The 19,686-nt window shown below is 34.0% G+C and overlaps 2 protein-coding genes across 2 annotated transcripts; one reads left to right on the forward strand and one right to left on the reverse strand.

Annotated features, from left to right (window-relative positions):
* The first annotated feature begins 1,835 nt into the window (after positions 1-1,835).
* Positions 1,836-7,113, forward strand: LOC143446106 (organic cation transporter protein-like). The gene is made up of 14 exons (XM_076945597.1): positions 1,836-2,113; positions 2,256-2,366; positions 2,459-2,585; positions 2,706-2,809; positions 3,217-3,371; positions 4,466-4,590; positions 4,812-4,997; positions 5,090-5,187; positions 5,392-5,474; positions 5,656-5,805; positions 5,947-6,055; positions 6,128-6,246; positions 6,360-6,474; positions 6,542-7,113. Exons 1-14 carry the CDS (start codon positions 1,923-1,925, stop codon positions 6,615-6,617), a joined length of 1,749 nt encoding a protein of 582 aa, XP_076801712.1. The 5' UTR covers positions 1,836-1,922; the 3' UTR covers positions 6,618-7,113.
* A 3,028-nt stretch (positions 7,114-10,141) lies between these two features.
* On the reverse strand, positions 10,142-16,049 carry LOC143445062 (solute carrier family 22 member 16-like). Its single transcript, XM_076943886.1, has 14 exons — positions 15,802-16,049; positions 15,322-15,438; positions 14,876-15,002; positions 14,096-14,199; positions 12,818-12,972; positions 12,591-12,715; positions 11,921-12,106; positions 11,711-11,802; positions 11,531-11,613; positions 11,122-11,271; positions 10,872-10,980; positions 10,641-10,759; positions 10,381-10,492; positions 10,142-10,280 (listed from the first exon to the last, which is right to left on the reverse strand). The coding sequence occupies exons 1-14, from the start codon at positions 15,945-15,947 to the stop codon at positions 10,211-10,213; spliced, it is 1,695 nt and encodes a 564-aa protein (XP_076800001.1). The 5' UTR covers positions 15,948-16,049; the 3' UTR covers positions 10,142-10,210.
* Between the last annotated feature and the right edge of the window lie 3,637 nt (positions 16,050-19,686).

The raw sequence follows: 19,686 nt of genomic DNA on the forward strand, positions 1-19,686 counted from the left end.
GGAAAGTGGCCGCGAACAAACTCACCGGGGTCAACTGAACGTGACGTAAATTGACCGCAGACAAACTGACTGTGACATAAACTGGCCGGCGATCAAATTAACCGTCGATAAATTAACCGGCGACAAATTGGCCGTCAAAAGGTCAAAATTTTAAACTCGGTAGTATATGATATGTAAAGTAAATATTTGTTTGTAACTATTTCCTTTGTTTTTAACAAAATTGTTTTTTATTTCAATACACATTGAAACGTTTATTGAAATAAACAGAAATATTTCCGGAAATACGAGAAATACGAGTAACAACATTAAAAGACGTTCACTGCAAAACACATATGACACTACATAATATGGGCACTAAAATTTACACAAGCTGTTATTTGACAAACAAGGAAGTTTATTGCGCAAATTGTAGGTTGTGGGCGATACCTCTGAGAAAATCTAATATGTCACGGTTTGCAAAATCTTCAACGATGGTTATTGCAATAAGTCCATTGTTACAACATGAAATAGGCTACAACGCATTGTTTCATAATCTCATCAAACAACTCGTCTAGACTGGGAAAATGTATGTAACAATAAGAAATCTATGAATATGGGTCACCGTACAAGGGGCCAAAAAACTCTACGAGTGGCAACCTTGACTGCAATACACATACTGGATAGTGACTAGATAGTGAATTAGAATTTTGACCTTTTGACGGCCAATTTGTCGTCGGTTAATTTGATCGCCGGCCAATTTATCGACGGTTAATTTGATCGCCGGCCAGTTTATGTCACAGTCAGTTTGTCTGCGGTCAATTTACGTCACGTTCAGTTGACCCCGGTGAGTTTGTTCGCGGCCACTTTCCCGCGGCCATATGTCGTGGAACCTTATTATTATACCTTAGAACTGGTGACTTGTGTAATTGCTTCGCGTGCTTTTAAGAATAGTAAAATACTTTTGTAAGTTATTTGTCAAGTGTTTAGCATAGATTGACTGCCTTGTCTGGGAACTTAGAAATGATGTAATGGTATTAAAAAATACCATCCAGGCCACTACAGGTTTACATAGTTTTGTCCTTTCAGTAGCCAAAAACGTCAACTTAAGAGCTTTGGCACGTGTTGGCACATTGCAGCACAAAAACCGTGCAAAGAAAGAACACCTATTTAGAGTAAATCGTTTTAAAAGGCACTTGATCCATAGCTTGGCTGATTTATACATAAGGTGACGCCATCAGCAGAACCTTAATAAGCTAAGATTTTATTTGTGAATAAGTAGAAGCCAAGAACAGAAAAGTTTGTCAGATACTTTGCTAACATCATGATTTATTTCATTATTTTAACTTCAGCAAAATGTAGGCTACTCACACAAATACAATAAAGGAATACAGCGAAGAATGTATAGAGATCAAAGAAACCGCATCAACAGAATCTGCTTAAAAATTGTTTTTAACATAAAATTTATAGTGTAAACCAAGCCGGTACCTATACGCATTCACGACCGGAAAATGTTGAACAGAGTTTACAAAACATAAAATATGAATTACCAAGATTTGAAAAAGAATAAGAATTTATCTAATCTATATAGGTCTACTGTATCATAGAATAAATTAGAAATAAATTGGTCATGCGTTATTTCACTGCCGTGTTTCCAGGAACGCCTGACAATAACAACAAAGAGACCACATAACATGACAAGATAGCAAAGCTAAAGTATTGTCGGGTTAATCATTAAATAGTGATTACTATCAGAAAGTTGAGTTTTAACTCTGTCGCACATTGTTTGCATGATGAAAAGTTTAATTTGTAATTTGAAAATCAGTTTGGTATAATCAATACTTGGTATAATCTTTAAGCAGATTATAAAAATGTTTAAAAAATGAAGTGAATTGAAAAAGAAAACCGTTGATTGTAGAACTGTATTTGGTAACAGTTTTCAATTAATGAATATAGGGTGTACTGTCATTTTGGTGCTAAAACTAATCAAAATGATTCACTTCGAAGTCTTACTGAAAGAACTTGGAGATATCGGTAAGGCCCAAATCATACTGTTGTGTCTTCTTTTATTTTCGAAGCTTCAAAGTGGTTTCAATTCCCTTGCTCCTGTCTTTATTTCGTATTCGCCCGATATGAGGTAAACTATCTTATTATTATCTACACTCTTTTCCGGTATAATAATTTGTACTTTGCTTGTTGAAAATGTTGCTATACACTACAAACGCTTTTAGTACTCTTAAATCTTTATGCTAAAGCTTTGCAACATTTTATTTGCATAGATGTGACGTTCCGCAGTTAGTAAATGCTTCAGGAAACTTAACGGAAGTTGAGATTCTCAACTTGACCACTCCGTATGATCCCACCGATAACGAATATGATGGTTGTTATAGGTGACGTCTCAATTAGTACAATTATATTTAAGGGCGAATTTTGATAATATATGAAACATGTTTTGCGAAAATTAAAGTGTTTTCCATCTTAGATATGGTTATGACCTGGATTCTTGCGATAGCTCCTTAAGCTGCGTGAATAAATCCTTCCCACCCATCAAATGCGACCAGGGATATTACTACGATCGATCTGTTTTTACGGAAACTGCCGCGACTGAGGTTTGCTGTGTTGGTTATGTGGAACGCAGTAAAGGCCAGTTTCATTTCGTACCTAATGAATAACATGAAACAATTATTAATTTATTGCCGTTCATAAAAAATGGTGCATGACTTTTTCAGTTCGATTTAGTTTGTGACGACAAATACCTGAATACCTTGGCAACGTCATTGTATTATGTTGGTATGTTTCTCGGGTCTCTGATATTTGGCAATTTTGCCGACTTGTAAGTATTGTTAAATGATGTGCAATAGTTTTTTTTTTATTCTAATGAGAAACCCTCTGTACTTTGCAATTTGTTCCGATAGGCATAGGTATGAAATTAAAATGTGTGTTACTGCATAAACTTAAGAATCCTTAATTTAAATTGCATTTTAAGGCTGCATTGTTTGCAAATTACTTAAGTAGCTGCAGAAGAGAGTAATGTTGAGTTAATTTACCAGTCCGATTTGGGCAAATTATAATTGACCGAAATTGTGTTGAATACTTAATATGGATTAAACGTATCACGTTGTTCCCATTTCTTATTTCAACGCTTTAATTATCGTTAAATGCATCTAATGAAAAATCGTGGCTAGCATTAACACCAAACGTACTTGGCAAATAAAAGTGTTTGTCTTACTCACGATTTAGGTTGGGCCGAAAGCTTTGTTGCATTGTCACTTATGTTGGAGTTCTCGGCTGCATGTTTGGTCTTTCTTTCAGCAAATCGATGGCATTATTTACCACCTTTCGCGTTGGAATTGCAGCCTTTTCGTATGGCACGACAATAGGATCTTTTGTCTACAGTAAGTGCAACGCATACATGTCCATTTGGCATTTACCCAAGCAAGTTTTTACCAGCCAAATCCAAATTGGAGTGGCATTTAAACGAACTCCAGTGACTACATGAGAACGGGATCACGTGAATTGACCGTGAACAAATTCACCGGCGACAACTGGTAGTGGTCAACTGACCGGCAACAAATTGGCCGTCGATCACATTAACCGTGACGTAAATTGGCCGGCGATCAAATTAACCGTCGATAAATTGGCCGGCGATCAAATTAACCGGCGACAAATTGGCCGTCAAAAGGTCAAAATTCTAATTCACTATCTAGTCGCGCATCAGCTTTAATCCCAGCCAATTAAATATGTGTATTGCAGTCAAGGTTGCCTGATTTGTCAAATAACAGTTTGTGTAAATTTTAGTGCCCTTATTATGTAGTGTCATATGTGTTTTGCAGTGAACTTCTTTTAATGTTGTTACTCGTATTTCTCGTATTTCGGGAAATGTTTCTGTTTATTTCAATAAATGTTTCAATGTGTATTGAAATAAAAAAAAATTTTTGTTAAAAACAAAGGAAATAGTTACAAACAAATATTTACTTTACATATCATATACTACCATCAACTTAAACACAATAATTCAGCACTTGCACGGTCAATTTACCTCCCGGTCAATTTTCATTCCGGTCAGTCTGTTCCCGGTTAGTTTGTTCGCGGTCAATTTACATCACTGTCAGTTGTCCCCGGTGAGTTTGTTCGCGGTCGATTTCCCGCGGTCAAATGTCATGGAACCCATGAGAACAATGACAATGGCACAAATGTGTGCTTAAGAACCGTTGCAACAAACATGGTTTGTCTGTAAACCTTATTCGTTAAAAACCTTGACGCTGGATTTGCTTTTGTTTTCAAGGTAGAGACAATTTTATTAAAGTCTGGTTTTTCACCGAATGTAATTCATCATAAGAAAACAAAAATTTATGACTTAACTGTTTTCATACACAATGGAAACTTGATGTTGTCATTTTAATAAAATGCTTGTATTTTTGCCAGCTTATCAAGTTACCATACGCGGTCGTCTTTGCTCTGATATATTATTATTATTATTTTCGTTTAGCAATGGAAATCGTCGGAAAAAAGTGGCGAACAGTATTTGGGATGTGCTACCAAATAGCATTTGTGCTCGGCTACATGATAATGAGTGGGGTGGCATATCGTTGGAGAAATTGGCATGATATAATGGTAAATGTAAATGTCAGTTTCATTATGTCATGTAGGCCTATATCATTGTACAACTCAACTACCATGTTAGGATGGGAGCTTGTTATAAGCTTCCAGTTTTCGCAAGCACAAGAAAAAAATCTCGAGGAATGGTTTATTTAGTTCTATCACATATACTGCCGCTCATACTTGTTACTATATCAGTAGGTTACAATCCTTATATGTTGGTCACATTTATACAGTTCGTTTGTTCTTTGTTGAGCATTCCCTTCTTGATTATCGCATTGATAATACCTGAATCCCCAAGATGGCTCTTCACTAAAAACAAAGAAAAACAAGCTATGAAGACTACAAACTTAATGGCGCGAATCAACAAGGTGAAATTATCGGAAGGTATTTGGGAAGAAGCGAAGAAAGCGGGGATGGAGGTATCAAAAACATAAAGAAGTTTCCAAAAGTTCGTTAATTTTATGTAAAATCGACACCAAAGCTGATTAGTTCAAGAAAAACATTTTTTCAGATCCAGCAAAAACTATCAAGTGCCAAGCGTTACAGTTCGTTGGATCTGTTCAGGCAGAAAACTATGGCACTATTAACTTTGAACGTTATGTTTAGCTGGTAAGTGCTCTACATGCGCAGAATATTACAGTAATATACAGAATATACAATTTAGTTATGCAAATTGAACTAAACAATCAAAACTGAATTTTGCGACAATAAAAACAAATGCCTATAACATGTAAAATGACAAATGTCAAGAAATTTGCTCGCGCAATCATTTACGTACCCATATTTACGTTTCATGGATATATGCTTTTATAGGTTTGTTAACAGCTTCGTATACTATGGAGTGTCGTTAAATGCTGGTGCTTTGGCGGGTGACATATTCATAAACAACACTTTGAGTATGTAATTAAAAATATGAAATTAAAATTAGAGAATAAAAAACAACATTTTAACACTGTAAATCATCACTTGTACAAGTAATATAAGCTATGAGTTGTTCATTCATATCGTTTCAAAAAGATTCTTGCTGCATTCATTTAAAAAAATTTCCTAACTTCATTGAGGTTTTAATTTTTTCAGATGGAGTCATGGAAATTGCTTCTTACCTTTTGGTGATGATTTTGCTTGATCGAATAGGAAGAAGAATCATTTTGGCTTCTTTCTTTGCTGTTGCCGGCATTGCTCTAATTTGTAGCGTGATCGTTAACACTTACGCAGAAGATAACCAATGTAATGTTGTTTTAACGTAAAACATTTTGCAATTTTGAAACTAATTTTGAAACATTTTGCCTACTGTATAGCACAACAATTCCGGTGTATGATATTCAAGAGTATTAACGTATTAGATTTATTATCCCCTTTATTTTGCAGCAATGGTTACTCTGGGGCTTGCGTTTGCATTTATTGGAAAAATTGGAATTTCTGGTGCTTTTGGCGTAATTTACAACTATACCAGTGAACTATATCCAACAGTGATAAGGTAAAAGTGGTGCTTACGTATATCCATACCACGAAACTTCATACATCACAGTATTTCCATAAAACAAAACAGAAGCAATGGAGTTGGTGTGGGATCTATGGCTTCTAGGGTGGGTGGTTTTACAGCTCCTTACGTAATATCATTGCAAGACTACATACCTTGGCTTCCGAACGCTATTTTTGGAGTGTTTGGTAACTACGTTGAAGAGACTTGCTAATGTGCTTACAGTCAGTTTTCCATAAGTGTATGAATATCGTTATACACAGAGCGGTTTTGTTAACTTTTACTGTCGGAACATTCGCAGCAATAGCCGCTGCTCTTTCGGCTTTGGCCTTTCCGGAAACAAATGGACAACCAATGCTGGAAACACTGGACGAGGCTAATGATTTTTACAAAAACTGGAAAGCACCAAACGCTTCGTAAGAAAATAATTTGCTCTTTCACTTTCGAAAATCAGTGAATTTTAATGAAACTTTTTTGTTATAGGGTTGATGTGAAGGTTCGCGTAAAAAGTTCCGCACACGACAATAGAGCTTACGACAGAGAAAGCACAAAGTTGTAAATTGACAAGCAAAGTATAGTCAGTAGATATCAAAACAACTCATATAAAATAAGAATTTAGTTTGTATCATCCTGTTTTTTTTTGAAAATGCATTTTGCTTATGAGTTTTTGTAAGATATTTTGGGAGTTCAAAATGTGATAAAGAAGGGCAGTTTATTTATAAGATAAAAGGCATAAAAGCAATAATAATTGTTGAGATTTTGTGCTATACAATAAAATTTGCTGTTCTCATGATTAAGTTACATATATAGTAAAAGTGTTAGTATTGTTAATTAGAGACCTTTTGCATAAATAAATACCAAACACTCTGTAATATGATACAGTACAATGGTTATATCCAATTGATTTATGATTGATGTTATAAATTTTGATGAAATATTTTATTGCAAAAAGTATAGCAGCTTTTCGTTACTTAATATAAGAGCAAAGCTTGTAGCTAGTATTACGTATTATTAGCAAAAGCTTGTATTACAATTACTATAAATAGATGTTGAAATTATTTGTGTTCATTTTGTCACCCCGAAGAACCAATTTAGCACAACCTGTAAGTATTTCTGTTTCTGTTAACTTCACACTAGTTAAGTACGCACCGCCTCATATGTAGATATGTTAATAATTCAAAAGAAAGAATTCCTGTATCCTTGATTTTGTAGCAATAGATGAAAGTTACTGTATAGAATATAGATGCTAACCCGATGTTCTAGTTTTCTATAATTTACAAAAGTGCTCTGCCTCTTTATTTGTTTATTTATTTGTTGTCTCTTGTTTCTGTGAGGTATACAGGGAAAAAATAACATCAAATATTATGGATTAAATAGTGTCAAAAAAAACCTGAATTTATTGTATTGATTGGGAACGTTATCAATCCCATTAGGAATATAAGTCATCTATAATGTTGGCAAATGCCAGTTAAATGAAACCTTTTCAAAGCTTCCGGCCTCTTTGAGCAGGTATCAAGCTTTTTCAACATAGCAATAGGAACATCGTCTTTTCACGTAAATTCCTTTTAAAAATATAATGCATCAACAGTCTTTAATGCATCTCAATGAAAGTATATATTTAATTAGCAGCCGACAAGTTTCACAAAATAGCCACATTGCATTTTATGCATGTTTCATGCATATCCACATATACACATTATACGGTCAAATTCCCAATTTGTTAATAACAATTTAGAACAAAAAATTGTTTTTTTTATAACGTTTATCTCATACTAATTTATAAAGAAGTGAGATGTGTAAAGAAAAAAAACTTCTATAAATAATAAAATTCGATGCGGAATTCAGAAAAAAAAATTTCTTGCAACTGTACTTTTCTACATCAGTTTTTATATAACTAATGCAATATTCATGACATCATAATTATAGTTGGGTAGATTTTTTATCAAATGCCTCCTTTAATTGTACCAGTTTATAGTGCTCGGAGAGAATCGTTGATAAAAATACAAAAAAATTTTTAGACGATTTGTCAGATAATTTAAATAATTTGATATCAGTTGATTTGATAATTTGATAATTTGATAATTTGATTTGATAATCCTTCATGTAAAATCTTTCTCTTCATTTCCATTTTAAATCATTGACTTTCCGGTTGTTTACCAATTCTTGTAAAAATCTTCGGCTTCTTCAAGACTTTTCGTCGTTGGACGTTTGTTGGTCTCCGGAAACCACAACGACAATAGATCTGCTGCAATTCCTGCAGATAAAACAACATGATTTTTTTACATTTACGCATTAGCATTAACTAGGGACAACAAGTGTATTTAATATTCAAATGTATACTATGTATGTTTGTCGTTGGGCTGTGCTAATATATGATAAGTTATTGATCTTTGCTGGTGATATTTTTCATTTTACAACTTATTTTGAAACAAATTGGTTTTTGCACATCCTAAATAAATTGAAGATCAAATCGACAAATTCAAAATAGGTTCACTCGTACAGAGTCCGCATCACCACTGTAATGCAACTATTATATGAGTTTTGCAGTACTTCAATGAAACCCTACGTGCTTTGTAAACCAATATACTGAGTTACATAAACTTTATTAACGGTACGGTCGTGAAATCAGCAAATATTTACGCATTATGTAACTTGTCCAAACTGTATGTTTAAACATAAGCGTTAGAATTAATGTAAGTATACCCGCTCTGATACCTACAATAATCAAAGCAAAAGAAGAAAAAATTTAATTCATTATCACGTGCTGCTTTAACAAGTTATGTTTTATGCTACGTATAGTGTGTATGCCATATGCTACACACAAAACTGTAGTAGTGAACCAGAACTCAATATATAACTTAGGTCTTGTCTGGCACTGTCCGCGGTGTGAAGCATTGTGATGCCTTTATATGCCGAAGCTTTATAACGAAATAGTTTTATTTCCACAGCATGCTGTTGCTCGTTTTAAGAAACGTATATGCTCGTGTAACAAATGTGACAAACACTCGACGATGTATCAAATTTATATAATTGCCACTGTGTTACAGTATGGACGAAGTTTAAGATTTTAAACATTTGACTTCATTTTTAGATGTTGCGAACCTCGACGTATGAAAAGTTAATTCTAACTTATTCCATGAGTGATATGATTAATTGATTTGTTTGTTTTTAGCTTTTATACTGTATATCGACGTGATTTTCATTTATTGACAGTTTGTATAATTATAATTTACACTTTGTGTTTGTTTTCTTGCATCTTATTTTCATGATTTGTTTTGTTGTACATGGGACAATGTTTGCTTTTTATTTCTATAGTGTGTTGTAGTTGTACTAGGCTATATTTTTCTGTTTTTGTCACATCTGGCGTTAGTAATTCTATGCATATTCGTAACTTGTGGCGCAACCGGCTTCTAATTTTTTCTGATTGCTTTTTATTGTAATTCAATTCCTAATTCCTCCTAATTCCTCCTAATTCCTCCTAATTCCTCCTAATTCCTCCTAATTCCTTTTTAATGTAATTCAAACTAATTCCTCCAAAATCTTTTGAGAAAATTAATGACTGTGGCTGAGTGTTGGTGAGGAGACGAGCTTAATTCCTGTAGCCCTTCTCTCACAGATATTCCCATCCGTTGTATTTCATTCATGAAACCATCAGAATACCGTATAGTTATAGCCTCTGTGCGCCAGTGCTTGAGGGTAGCGGTTTCTAGCACTTCTTTACGAGAAGTGGCTAGATTTCTTGTTTTATTTAATCAAGTATTATTACGCCCATTTCGTATATGTTTTTTGTACTTTCTAATAAACAAAAACTTTTGTAGTGATTCTGATGTTCCTGTTGTTTGTAAAGGAGGCCTATATATGTATAGTATACCTGACGAACTCATTCCGGTATCACGAAACACATGCTTGAGCTTAATGGATCATAATTGATTGGTTGATAAAGGAAGATATAAACATAATTCACTTATAGCTCACTTAATTTGCACGCCCATTTCTTAAATTAGGAAAACTATGGTTAGTTCTATGAAAACAAAAATTATTTTATAAATAACGAAAAGAAGACGATGTGACGATCTGAATCAAATCTTATTCCTGGAATTGCACATTTTTAAATCAATTTAAATGTAATTAGCACTATTCATAACATTGCAATCACAATTGAGTTGATTTTTCCTCAAATGCCTCATTTAAGTATTCCAGTTTCTCGTCGTCAAAGAGAATCCTTGACAAAAATATTTTAGATTCATTTCATGACAACTACAATAATTTGGTAAATCCTTCAATTAAAATATTTTTCTTCAGTTTAATTTTCAATCATTGACCTTCCAGTGGTTCGCCATTGTTTGTAGAAATCTTCGGCTTCTTCAAGACTTTCCATCATTGGACGTTTGTTTGTCTCCGGAAACCACAACGACAAAAGACCTGCTACGATTCCTAAATAAACCGAGAAGTAACCCATATTTCTTACACTTACGCATTGCCATTATACATCAAAAGCGTCAAGCGTACTTCATCGAGTGTAATTGTGTTTTTTTGTCGATGGGCTTCACTAATATATGATAAGCATAATAATATATCTTACCAAATACACCAAATATGGTGTTAGGAAGCCAGCTTATGTACTCTTGAAGTAGAATGATAAATGGGGCGCTAATTCCTCCAACTCTAGACGCCATTGATCCGATACCCAGTCCATTGCTCCTGAAACAGTAGTTAGTATAAATAAACGTAGTAACTTTTATGATTACTTCAATGTGCAGCGAAGTAAATTCACCGTGATTGAGATTCTGGAATATGAATAACTTAAACTTACCTTACTACAGTCGGGTACAATTCGCATGTCAGATTGTAAATGACAGCAAATGAACCAGATATTCCGAATTTCCCAACAAACGCAAATGCAACACCAACAGTTATTAAAGCTGTGTTGTCGTTAAAACAAGTTTAACAGCTAACGATGCATGTTGCATAGATTCAAAAATTTAAAGCTCATGCTGCAACAATCACATTTTTAAAATTATTTCTAAAGCACACATCAAGTATAAAGCCTAAGCAGGCAATACTTTGATTGACGCCTGCATACGCGTTGATGATGACGTTAATGATCAGACAAAAACCAGCTAAAAGTAGATAAAATGAAATAAGTAGCCTCCTCCCAACTCTGTCCATGAGAATGGTGCAAACAATGTATGATGAAATATCCATAACTCCGTCTGCCAAAATGGTTGATGTCGAGTTGCAAAAGTTTTAGTTTAATTTTATGATTTCCTTTTTAATTTGTATAAAATCAAATTTTTAGCTTACGTTAAATATGTACATATAGCTACAAAAATTATACGATGCAAAACTAAAACAAGAAAATAACAGAGTCGCTTATATAAACTACTGCAAAAAGGTTGATTAACTTAACCTGCTGTATATACTGTGTATACTTACTCACATTAATCCCGTTTATAGGCTATATATACTTACTCAAAGTGTTGTTTAGAAAAAGATCTCCAGCCAAGGCTCCGGCATTTAACGCAAGCCCATAATATACAAGACTGTTAACAAACCTATAGATAACGAAAATTATCTCATTATATTTTGGCTTCTACTTTAAAATTAATTTTCATGACTCGACAAACGTAATAGCACGTAGCTTATACTAACCAATTAAACATGATATTTATGGTGATCAAACGCATTCTTTTTCTTTTAAACAAGTCAAGGAAAGTGTGCTTTGTAGAAACATGTTCTGCTTTCTAACAAAAACAAATTAAATATTTATCAAACGACATAATTAATAACAAATCACGATACTTTAATTAAGTTCAAAAAATATATTGAGTCATACTTGTGTTAATTTGTCACAAACGATACCTCCTCTGAAGATTTTTGTGCTCTTTTCCAAGTCTCTTCTGTTATTTTAATTCTGTTAAATCTCTCCATAAACTTCGTTGCTTGTCTTCCTTTTTCGATTTTATTTTTAGTGAAAAGCCATCTCGGAGACTCCGGAATTAGAAAGATCATAATCAGAAATGGTGAGGAGAGTATCGTACCCACAGCCTGTACATAGCAAATTAACATGTAGCTAAAAAAGAAACGACTCGAGTTTGAAGTTGAGTCATGCGGTAAGTGAAACTCAAATCAAGTAAAACCATTTAACAGTTGAAATAAAAGTCATACAGAAAAAAGATAATGTTTCTGTCAAAAAGATACGTTTTGGTTTTTAGAAAGTTGTTTTAGCCTATTCTGCTACACTAAAACCGCTTGTATAGACAACATATTCCAATTTGAACTCCACTTCAAAGGTTTATAGACTATACGGTAAATTACACTTAAACAAATGTTTTCCGTTAAAACAAAGAAAAATTACATTTAGCCTTATAATGTAAAAGCTTAAATAAACAAAAACTGACTCGAGTCAAGTTGAGTCGTGCCACGTCAAATAATGACTTGTTAAAGTCTTTGTTGTAGTTTTTCTAAAAGAAACTCAAGTCAAGTCTTTGATTCGAGGTTATACGACTTTAATAGCAGCAGCTGTACATACCATTATTTCATGCCAGTTTCTCCAGTTGTAAGCAATGCCACCTAAAATCATATACCCTATAGCGCCCGTTGCATGAAAACACATTGACACGGGAGTTCTCCATTTCTCTCCAGTGATTTCCATAGCTAATTAAAAAAAGACTAGCAGTTATACTATTGTAATAAGGTATTATTTTCAAAGTTCAGCTTATTAGCCAGCATGTTATATATCGTATGCACAAAACTTACTGTAAACAAAACATCCTATTGTAACTCCGTAACACAATCCTGCAATTGCCATTCTAAGAACTGTGTACAGCCAGACAGAATGTGTAAATATCAAGCCGATCATGCAAGCAACCATACCAGTATATGTAACTGTTGTGCATAGTTTTCGACCAACGCTATACAAGAGAAACACAAAAGAATAAGTCAGTGTTTGAATAATAAGGACGAGAAAATGAATACCTTAGAAGCCAACTGGATTTTTATTTCAGTGACTTAGGCTATTCAAAACGTGAAGTTGTTTACCCAGTGCCTAGTTGTAGGCTACTTATATGGATATTTATTTGCAGCTCATAAGCTAGCTTACCTTTAAATTTGATAATCGTTTTCAAGTTTAGCTTTTTCATGAACTCTTGGTCGTATTCGGTTAATGTAGGATTACAAACCTGGTTAATTTTATTCAAATATTAATTTTTGCTGTTTAGAAAACTTAATCAGTTTTCTTATGTCATAGTTACATCAGTGCGCAGGACTATTATGATCGCGTGACCTATGGTCGGAGAAAACAGCAGTTTTAACCACGCAAGAAAATAACGCAGCATGAAATGGAAAAGTAGACCGAACTTCAATGTTCAGTGTTCAGTAATTATAAAGCGGGAGCATTTGATGACCGCTAAGCTCCAACTTATACATCAGTATTTTTCCAGCCTTCATGTATATGGACGCGAACCCTGGGTAATAAGCGAAAGAGGTAGTCGAGTTAAAGACTTCGAAGATGAAAGTTTCGAGAGTTGTTCAAGGAGTACATCGCCAAATGTCTTATCCGGAAAACTTCGCAAAACAACTTACGGCTGCCATACCGACCAGTAAAAGGCCAACTACGCCACCACAAACTATATATGGTTGCACAATTATTAACCTACAAGCTCTACTTCACTGACATGGCCTGGCAGAGGTGGAGAAAGACTGGAAAGATTTTGTGCAAGTTGTTGAGCTGTTACTACGCTTTCTCTCTCATTCACTCTCTGTCTTTGAGAGAGAGAGAGAGAGAGAGAGAGATACAAAGGGAATGAGAGAGAATAACCGTAAAGGGTAGCCAACTTCACGCGGATTGATATTGAGCCTTCCATGCAATTAATACAATACAATAACTTATGATGTATCGTACGATAAACCAACAAACATAATGTTTACTTTTAAGTTTGTAAAAGTTTAATATAGCAAATTAGCGATTACTAGGCTGTGGTCTATGTCTATAGCAATCATACTTACCGGTATTAAAAATTTAATCGTAAAACTCACAGATCTGCAAAATTGCCAAACAGGAAAGATCCTATCAGCATACCGACATAATACATGGATGTAATTATGGTGTTCCAATAACTGTTGTCGCATGTTAAATTAAACTGCATACAGATGAAAAATAATTAAACACGAAAAAACAACTTTTCGTTACTTATGTGATCTTTGGGTTAAAAAGTAGGAAGCCAAAGAATACCAGTAATGTTTTGCCTGCACTCCAACAGTAAAAATTAATAATGGTAGCCTATGTATTAAGTGTAGCGTATTTTACACATAAGTACAAATGCAAGGTTTCCAAGGTTTGATGATTTGTTCTTGGATTTCACCAATCACATGATTGGATTCGATCATCCGTAATATCCATGAGACAGCTGCTAAATGCTCGTGTAAACAAGGTGGTCAGTTAATGGCATGTCGAATTTCGCAAAAAGTATTCAAATTAAGGTATGATAGTTATTTCAACATTACATTTCTCTTATCATTTTACGTAACGTGTATTCGGATTTTTGTACTGCGGAGAGCGTTCAAAACAATATCATTGTCGTGATGTTGTTCTACAGAAGTAGGCCCACACACGACTTCAGAGGCCGGCATGTTATGCTGCTACGCCACTGGTGGAGTGATGGCGTTATTGTAATAGAATATGATGTGCAGCAATAGAAAGAACATACTGGACCGCGTTTGAATGGTCGCGATACTGGCTTGGTAGCGTTATCGGGGTGATCGTTAACCGAGATTCCACTGTATATTCAAATACATCGTTATAGACCTATATTTTACCTCCGTAACTATAGTCTTTGTCATCACTGACTGGTCGTAGTGGTAGCCTTGATCACATTTGATGATTGATGCTGATTGGTTGACGCAATCCAAATCTTCATCACAAGCAATTAAATCAAATCCGTATCTAGAAAGTTTTAACCAATATAAATAACGAAGTGACTATTTAACCGTATGTAGGTCACGCAGCCTATTGTTAAAGATAAGCGGTCAGGTTATGAGAATGAGTATGCAAAAAGTCTAATTAAGCTATTTAAGGTTTTAGTGGAGTTAGATTAAGGTTAGAAGGTAGATTTAGGTTACTATGTTATAACATTTAAGTTAGGTTAAGAAGAAACTAGGAAAGTTGGCTTCGAACAAACGATTTTTTCCGGTGAAATAGGCCTAGTGGCAACCTATAAATAAATACCAAGGTCAAGAGAATTATGGTGGACAAGTCTAAATACCTGTAGCATCCATCGTAATTTCCTTTGCTTGGATCATACGGTGTTGTAAAGTTTAAAATTTCGTCTTCAGTCAAGTTTGGATACGCGGTTTGATTATCTAAAGGGGGCACATTGCATCTGCAAAAAGTAGGCATGTATATTCTTTTCATCAAACCAAACTTTTACTGAGTATTATTTAATTTATTTACAAGTCAACCTTTTTTTTTCATAGTGACCATTTCACTGTACATAAGTCACGCAACCTGTTTTAAAGATAGGCGGTTAGGTTAGGAGAAAAGCCATGGAAAAAAAATATTTTAGCTAAGGCTTTATTGGAGTTAGATTTATATTAGAAGGTAGAGTTAGGTTAGGTTTAGGTTACTATGTTATAACATTTAAATTAGGTTAACAAGAAACTGTGAAAAATAGCGGTGAACGCTCTAATTTTCCGGTGAAATAGTGGCAGCCTATTTTTTGTGTTTGAAAATTTCTACATCTCACCTTTTTTCAGGACTATAACCTGCAAAAACTGGAAATAAGTTGTTAATTCCGCTTCCAACACTTGTGTAAAAAAGTACAAAATATATGATAACTTGAGCCCAACCAATTTCACCAAGACTATTTAGCAGCACTTCAAACTTTAACATCGTCTTTTTCTTAAAAAAGACTTAAATTATGTCCTTTCCTGCAAACACATACCTTGTAATGTTTTATTTTGTAAAACTAAAATGCCGCTGCCCTAAGTTTGATTAGATAAACCAAAAAATTTAAAGTATAAATTAACCAACACTGTGTCAGCATAGTCACTATATTTGCAACTGCAGATAATTTTTTCAATGCTTTGGTGCTTAGGTCTAGTGCCCAATAAACTAATTTGCAAACCTCGTTAATAACAGTTATGAAATTAGCAAATATTTGCTCATGGAGCTCATCCGAGCTTGACAAAAGATACGAACTCTGCCAGTAATGCAGGTATTTTTCATGAGCAATTATAAGCGACTAAACCTAAGACTAAACTGTAAGATTTTTTGGGAGTTCAAAATGTGATAAAGAAGGACAGTTTATTTATAAGATAAAAGGCATAAAAGCAATAATATTTGTTGACATTTTGTGCTATACAATAAAATTTGCTGTTCTCATGATTAAGTTACATATATAGTAAAAGTGTTAGTTTTGTTAATTAGAGATCTTTTGCATAAATAAATACCAAACACTCTGTAATATGATACAGTACAATGGTTACATCTAACTGATTTATGATTGATGTTATAAATTTTGATGAAATATTGTATTGCAAAAAATATAGCAGTTTTTCGTTACTTAATATATAAGAGCAAAGCTTGCAGCTATAATTACGTACTATTAGCAACAGATTGTATTACAATTACTATAAATAGATGTTGAAATTATTTGTGTTCATTTTGTCACCCCGAAGAACCAGTTTAGCACAAGTTGTAAGTATTTTTGTTTCTGTTAACTTTACACTAGTTAAATACGCACCGCCTCAAATGTTAATAAATGCTTAGAAAGTATTCTTGTATCCTTGATTTTGTAGCAATAGATGAAAGTTACTGTATAGAATATAGATGCTAACCTGAAATTCTAGGTTTCTATAATTTACAAAAGTGCTCTGCCTTGCCATTTATTTGTTGTCTCTTAATTGTTTCCGTGAGGTATACAGTGACAAAACTAACACCAAAATTTATGGGATAAATAATGTATGAAAACCCTGAATTTATTGTATTGATTGGGAACGTCATCAATCACATTAGGAATATAAGTCATCTATAATGTTAGCAAATGCCAGTTAAATGAAACCATTTCAAAACTTCTGGCCTCTTTGAGCAGGTATCAAGTTTTTTCAACATAGCAAAAGGAACATCGTCTTTTCGCGTAAATTCCTATTAAAAATATAATGCATCAACAGTCTTTAATGCATCTCAATGAAACTATACAGTATATCTAACTAGCAGCTGACAAGTTTCACAAAATAACCACATTGCATTTTATGCATGTTTCATAAGGTGTACCGACACTTAATCACGCGACACTTAATCACGCGACGCTTAATCACCGACACATAATCACTAGGACACTTAATCACGCGACACATAATCACTAGGACATTTTATCACGCGACACATAATCACTAGGACATTTAATCACACGACTTGGATACTTAATCACGCGACATTTAATCACGCGACACATAATTACTTCGATGTCGGAAAAGCGTGAGGAAAATTCAGTAATTCAAGCTCGTGTGCACCTCTCTGTGGAGTCTAATGACGAATTAAGAACAGCTGTTCGGTGTTTACCAGCCTTAGCCATGGTCCCTTCCTCTGACGTAGTCGAGTCATTTCTGATCTTAGCTGATAGCATGCCCGATCACGAGAAGATGCCTGAGCTGCTTTCGTATTTCAAACACACATATATCAGAGGCAGACGACGTCCGGGACGTGGTGAAAATTACGGCTCAGCCATCTTTCCAATCGAAAGTTGGAATCATTACGAAGCCGGGGCAGGTTGCATTGCAAGAACCACAAATGCAGTCGAAGGTTGGTATTTTTGTCTCCAAGTGCTTTTTCAATGCCACCACCCAACATTGTGGACTGTCATACAGGGAATTGAAAAAGACATTCAAATGCAACGTGCAACGTTTCTGCAAGGAATTGCTGGTACTCAGCCTTCTATTTCAATGCGGTACAAGACACTGAAACTGCGCGTGCAAAACACAGTTGACCGTTATCTGTCAAGCGAGATTTTAGTCTATCTTCGTGTAGTTGCTTACATTTCCCATGCATAACATTGCTGTAAATTGTAAATAAATATGGTAAATGTGTGATTAAGTGTCGCGTGATTAAATGTCCTAGTGATTATGTGTCGCGTGATTAAGTGTCACCAAACCGTTTCATAAACATTATACGGTCAAATACCCAATTTGTTAATAACAATTTTTAAAAAAAATTTGTTTTGTTTTTATAACGTTTATCTTATACTAATTTATAAAGATATGAGATATGTAAAGAAAAATTACTTCTATAAATATAAAATTTGATGCGTAATTTAGAAAAAAAAAATTCTTGCAACTGTATTTTCTACATCAGTTTTCATATAACTAATACAATATTCATGACATCATAATTATAGTTGGGTTGGTTTTTTATCAAATGCCTCCTTTAATTGTACCAGTTTATAGTGCTTGGAGAGAATCGTTGATAAAAATATAAAAAAGTATTTTTAGACGATTTGTTTGATAATTTAAATATTTTGGTAAAATCATGTAGGCCTAAAATCTTTCTCTTCATTTCGATTTTAAATCATTGACTTTCCGGTTGTTTACCAATTCTTGTAAAAATCTTCGGCTTCTTCAAGACTTTCCATCGTTGGACGTTTGTTTCTCTCCGGAAACCAAAACGACAATAAATCTGCTGCAATTCCTGCAGATAAAACAACATGAATTTTTCACATCTACGCATTAGCATTAATTAGGGACAACAAGTGTATTTAATTTTCAAATGTATATTATGATTGTTTATCGTGGGCTGTGCTAATATATGATAACTGATAAGTTATGGATCTTTGCTGGTGATATTTTTCATTTTACAACTTATTTTGAAACTAATTGGGTTTTGCACATCCTAAATAAATTGAAGATCAAATCGACAAATTCAAAATAGGTTCACTCGTACAGAGTCCGCATCACCACTATAATGCAACGATTATTTGAGTTTTGCAGTACTTCAATGAAACTCTTCGTGCTTTGTAAACCAATATACTGAGTTACATAAACTTTATTAACGGCACGATCGTGAAATCAGCAAATATTTACGCATTATGTAACTTGTCCAAACTGTACGTTTAAACATCAGCGTTAGAATTAATGTAAGTATACCCGTTCTGATACCAACAATAATAATTAACCAAAGCAAAAGAAGAAAAAATTTAATTCATTATCACGTGCTGCTTTAACAAGTTATGTTTTATGCTACGTATAGTGTGTATGCCATATGCTACACACAAAACTGTAGTAGTGAACCAGAACTCAATATATAACTTAGGTCTTGTCTGGCACTGTCCGCGGTGTGAAGTATTGTGATGCCTTTATGTGCCGAAGCTTTATAACTAAATTATTTTTATTTCCACAGCATGCTATTGCTCGTTTTAAGAAACGTATATGCTCGTTTAACAAATGTGATAAAAACTGGACGATGTATCAAATTTATATAATTGCCACTGTGTTACAGTATGGACGAAGTTTAAGATTTTAAGCATTTGACTTCTCTTTTAGATGTTGCGAACCTCGACGTATGAAAAGTTAATTCTAACTTATTCCACGAGTGATATGATTAATTGATTTGTTTGTTTTTAGCTTTTATACTGTAT

Source organism: Clavelina lepadiformis, chromosome 2 (assembly GCF_947623445.1).
Source record: "Clavelina lepadiformis chromosome 2, kaClaLepa1.1, whole genome shotgun sequence".
Taxonomy (NCBI): domain Eukaryota; kingdom Metazoa; phylum Chordata; class Ascidiacea; order Aplousobranchia; family Clavelinidae; genus Clavelina; species Clavelina lepadiformis.